This window comes from Plasmodium gaboni, chromosome 5, assembly GCF_001602025.1.
Source record: "Plasmodium gaboni strain SY75 chromosome 5, whole genome shotgun sequence".
Taxonomy (NCBI): domain Eukaryota; phylum Apicomplexa; class Aconoidasida; order Haemosporida; family Plasmodiidae; genus Plasmodium; species Plasmodium gaboni.
Genome location: NC_031485.1, coordinates 546089 through 547620, shown reverse-complemented (window position 1 = coordinate 547620; position 1532 = coordinate 546089). Strand labels below are relative to the sequence as shown.

Genomic DNA, 1532 nt, shown 5'->3' with positions numbered 1-1532 from the left:
TACCTTGCTGTTGTTCTATGTATGGTTTAAGTTTAACAAAAAATTCATCGACAAAAGAGATGGTTTTTTTAAAACTCTGATTCCATAAGGTTTGAGGTTTGAATGTGCATTCCTTTTCTTCTTCTTCTTGTTTCCTAAAAAAAAAAAAAAAAAAAAAAACACATACATATGTTATATATATATAATATATATTTATGTATTTATTAATATATATATATATATTTTTTTATTTTTATTTTTATTTTATTTTTTTACTGTTTTTCTAAAGAGGCCTTAAGTTGTTTATTCATTTCTTCTTTAATAGCCTTCTGTTGTATTAGCTATAAAGTAATATGAAATAAAAAAAGCATGAGAATATAATACGATGATAAATTGAAAAATTTAATATAATATATATTATATATATATATATATATATGTGTGTGTGTGTGTATATATTTTTATTTTTTATTTAAATTACGTTTCTCCATTTTTTATTCCATAGTATATCTTGCTTCTTTTTTCTAATGAGAAAATAAAAAAAGGAATAAAAAAATGTAACACATATATTTCACATAATTTCTATGTTCTTATTATTATTTTATTTTATTTTTTACTTAAGAGAACTCATTTTGAAATGACAAATAAAAATAATAATAAAACAATAAAATAATAAAATGATAATGAATTTATGACAAAATATCTTTTAAATGTTCACATATGAACATTTTATATAATTATTTGGGAACATGTCTAGTTTTTATGTTCTGTCTATATATAAATATTTATATATATATATATATATATATATATATATATTATATGTATGTTTGTTTTTTTGTCTTTATTTTGTTTTTTTATTTAAAAACACAAACAACGGTTTGTAAACGTCAATAGTTAAAAATATATATCGTATATAAAAATATTAAATGTAAGAATAAATAAATTTTATAATAAGGAAAAAAAAAAAATATATATATATATATATATAACAGTATAATAACAAAATAAAACAACAAAAATATGTACATATATATATATATATTTTTTCAAACGAGTGAATAAAATAAAATAATCACAAATATATACAAGTGTGTATGAGAAAAATGAGGAAATGTTTCTTTTTTATTATAGAGCTTAAATTTTATTATATATAAGATGGTAAAATATAAGTACTAATATATTTTTATAATTCTTTTCTAATTCTTAATAAATTAATTAAATCTGTTTTCTATATATATTTTGATCATAAATATAAATGTTATTATATTTATGTACACATCTATATAAATATATATATATATATATATGTTAATTTTTTTTTTTTTTTTTTTTTTAAATAGAATTTGAATTTTAGTGTTAATATAAATATATATATATATATATATATATATATTTTTTTTTTTTTTTTTTTTTTTTTTTTTTTTTTTTTTTTAAAATTTAATTTTTTTTTTTTTTTAATCAACCCGTTTTTTTTTTTTTAAAAAAAGTGAATGGAAAATTTTTTTTAAAACAATTTCTCATTTTTTTTTTTTTTTTTTTTTTTTTTATAT

At 14.8% G+C, this 1532-nt stretch overlaps 1 protein-coding gene across 1 annotated transcript in view; it reads right to left on the bottom strand.

Annotated features, from left to right (window-relative positions):
* PGSY75_0515400 (hypothetical protein) overlaps nt 1-610 on the bottom strand; it is a gene marked incomplete at both ends in the record, with an annotated part of 2579 nt that extends 1969 nt beyond the window's left edge. The window contains 4 exons of the mRNA XM_018784433.1: nt 4-134; nt 256-320; nt 461-503; nt 597-610. Coding sequence (XP_018643088.1) covers nt 4-134; nt 256-320; nt 461-503; nt 597-610 — 253 coding nt within the window. Of the gene's footprint in view, nt 135-255; nt 321-460; nt 504-596 lie in introns of the transcript that reaches the window.
* Nucleotides 611-1532: the final 922 nt, after the last annotated feature.